The following is a 2,142-nucleotide window of genomic DNA, read 5'->3' as shown; positions in this document are numbered from 1 at the left end:
TATATATATATATATGTATATATATTAATATGTATATATATGTATATATATGTTTGTGTGTATACATAAGGTATATTGATAGGTGTCCTGCTCCTGTTTATTATATGTAACACCAGCTACAGATCGAGACATCAGTCACCTTCTATTGCATCATTAATCGTTTTATATTTTGTATTGACTTCAAAAAACTCTACCTACCTTTCAGTTCGCTAGAATCTCTTTTAAGAGGGCAAAACTCACCTCAGTGAAACACACAAAACCCAAGATAAATGAGGACAAACACACAAAAATCAACAGTCTTCAGTCTTTTTAATGGACACCTGGATGTGGTGGGGGATTTTTACATTTGTGAACATGTTCATGCGACCTTCCCAAGGTCAAATTACTCTTAATTTTTTTTTAAGTGTGTTACTTTTTTAGTTAGAGCTAATACCTTTTTCCTTTCAGAGTGCAAAATCCACCTCAGTGGAACGCACAAACAAAACATTCAAGTAAGGCAGTGTGGTACTTTATGTTGTGAAGATACTTTAACTCCTTTCAAGGTCACCTGAATCACCAGGGTTTAAAACTTTTAAGAACATCTTGATGCAAATACTTTGAATTCCCAGGCCTTTATTCTCATGTTTAGCCTGAAAAAAACCCTCCAATGTCTGCCAATAGGAATCTTTAAAACTTGCACATTTTGAAGGTTTATTGAATTGAAATGAATTTCATGTTTTACTAAATAATAGCGGTTTTATTGCTGCTTTTAGTTGAAAATGCCTTTCAGCACGCTTATACAGAACATGTTAAAACACTTAGAAAGCATAAACAGATGGTAAACTTCAAACATCGACACTATTTTAAATATGTAACCTTTAGTTGTCGTCGTTTTACAGATAAAGCAAGACACCTTTCAACTTTCAAATCAGTTTCTGTGTGTATTGAAGGCTTCAGTGCAGCACGCTGACGATTTCATTAAAAACACAGTAAAGATCACATGAAATGAGATTTACTAACTTTTTTTGACACTAATTAGATCCTTCATGTTTTGAGTTTGTGTTCAGATTACTCAGAATCATCTGCTCGCAGCGAATACAACATTTCTCTTAACACGGAAAGTATTCCTCTCAACTTGTACTGTCACAGTCGGTGTTGTGCAAAGTAAAAACTGGAGAAAACAGAGAAACTAGTTGAGTTTATCCTGCTGGAAACAATCACCGTAAATTATTAATCGTAGATTCATCGAGACAAACAAACACTCGGATAATTTACCCCCTTCTGTCGACAGCAACATTATGCTGTGTTGGATTTGTGTTGCCGTGTCGCTGCTCACAGCATTTTTTCACAGCCCATCTGCCTGCTGGGGATCATCCTGCTCACGTCGATGTTGTTGTTTGCAAAGATCTCTTTGGCTTTCTCGATGGTGGATTCTGGCAGGGTGCGTGTTCGCCCCAGGATCCAGGCGAAGTCGACGTGGAAGAGCCTGAGGATGTCAGTGCATGAATACACCAAGGCCGAGTTCACGTAGTCAGTAGACAGGATCCAATAAGGGGAGTAGGGAAGGACTGTGATCAAGACAAAAGTTGTAAGAGTGAAGAGACAAAAGTATCACAGTATTTTATCCTGAAGCTACACATACTGAGAGAAAGTCGTATATCTAATATGTGGTTTATAGAGGCTGATTAACTCATTACATTTCCACTTCATTCTTAACAACTCACAACACAGCCAGTCATTCTCAGTGTTGTCACCAGATGTTGCTCACCGTAGGAATAACTTATTCCCAGCTTGGCTGGATTCTTTATATCCTCTACGACCCCGATCCCTTCGATTTTCTTCACCTCTCCTTTTCTGTTTTATTCCACACAGACAAACTTCATGTTAGACTAAAACGGCTGCACGGCATGCAGACATTATCTCCTGGCTCCACGTTTGCACAGATAAATTCAATGGGACTCACAGTATTTCAGAGCTGACCACTCGAATGGAGTTGCTCGTCGTCAAAGTGAAATTGGTTTCAATGCAGCGGCCTTTCTCAAACTGGGCTGGCAGTTTGGCAATTTCAAACCATCTCCCCATGAACTGTGAGGGCAGAAACACGCACGGGTTCAAAGACAACTCAGAGCAATGTGAGTGCAGACTATGAATAAATCTACATAC

The 2,142-nt window shown here is 38.8% G+C and overlaps 1 protein-coding gene across 1 annotated transcript in view; it reads right to left on the bottom strand.

Moving 5' to 3' along the window:
- Nucleotides 1-292: 292 nt before the first annotated feature.
- apoda.1 (apolipoprotein Da, duplicate 1) overlaps nucleotides 293-2,142 on the bottom strand; it is a 3,038-nt gene continuing 1,188 nt past the window's right edge. The window contains exons 3-5 of the mRNA XM_005729148.1: nucleotides 1,943-2,064; nucleotides 1,748-1,833; nucleotides 293-1,547 (exon numbers count right to left, since the gene is read on the bottom strand). Of these exons, the coding sequence (XP_005729205.1) occupies nucleotides 1,312-1,547; nucleotides 1,748-1,833; nucleotides 1,943-2,064 (444 nt within the window). The 3' untranslated portion in view covers nucleotides 293-1,311. The remainder of the gene's footprint in view (nucleotides 1,548-1,747; nucleotides 1,834-1,942; nucleotides 2,065-2,142) is intronic.

This window comes from Pundamilia nyererei, unplaced genomic scaffold (genome assembly GCF_000239375.1).
Source record: "Pundamilia nyererei isolate P.nyererei 1_Seehausen unplaced genomic scaffold, PunNye1.0 scaffold00031, whole genome shotgun sequence".
NCBI classification, from domain to species: Eukaryota; Metazoa; Chordata; class Actinopteri; order Cichliformes; family Cichlidae; genus Pundamilia; species Pundamilia nyererei.
This window is presented reverse-complemented; position numbering and strand designations above follow the sequence as displayed.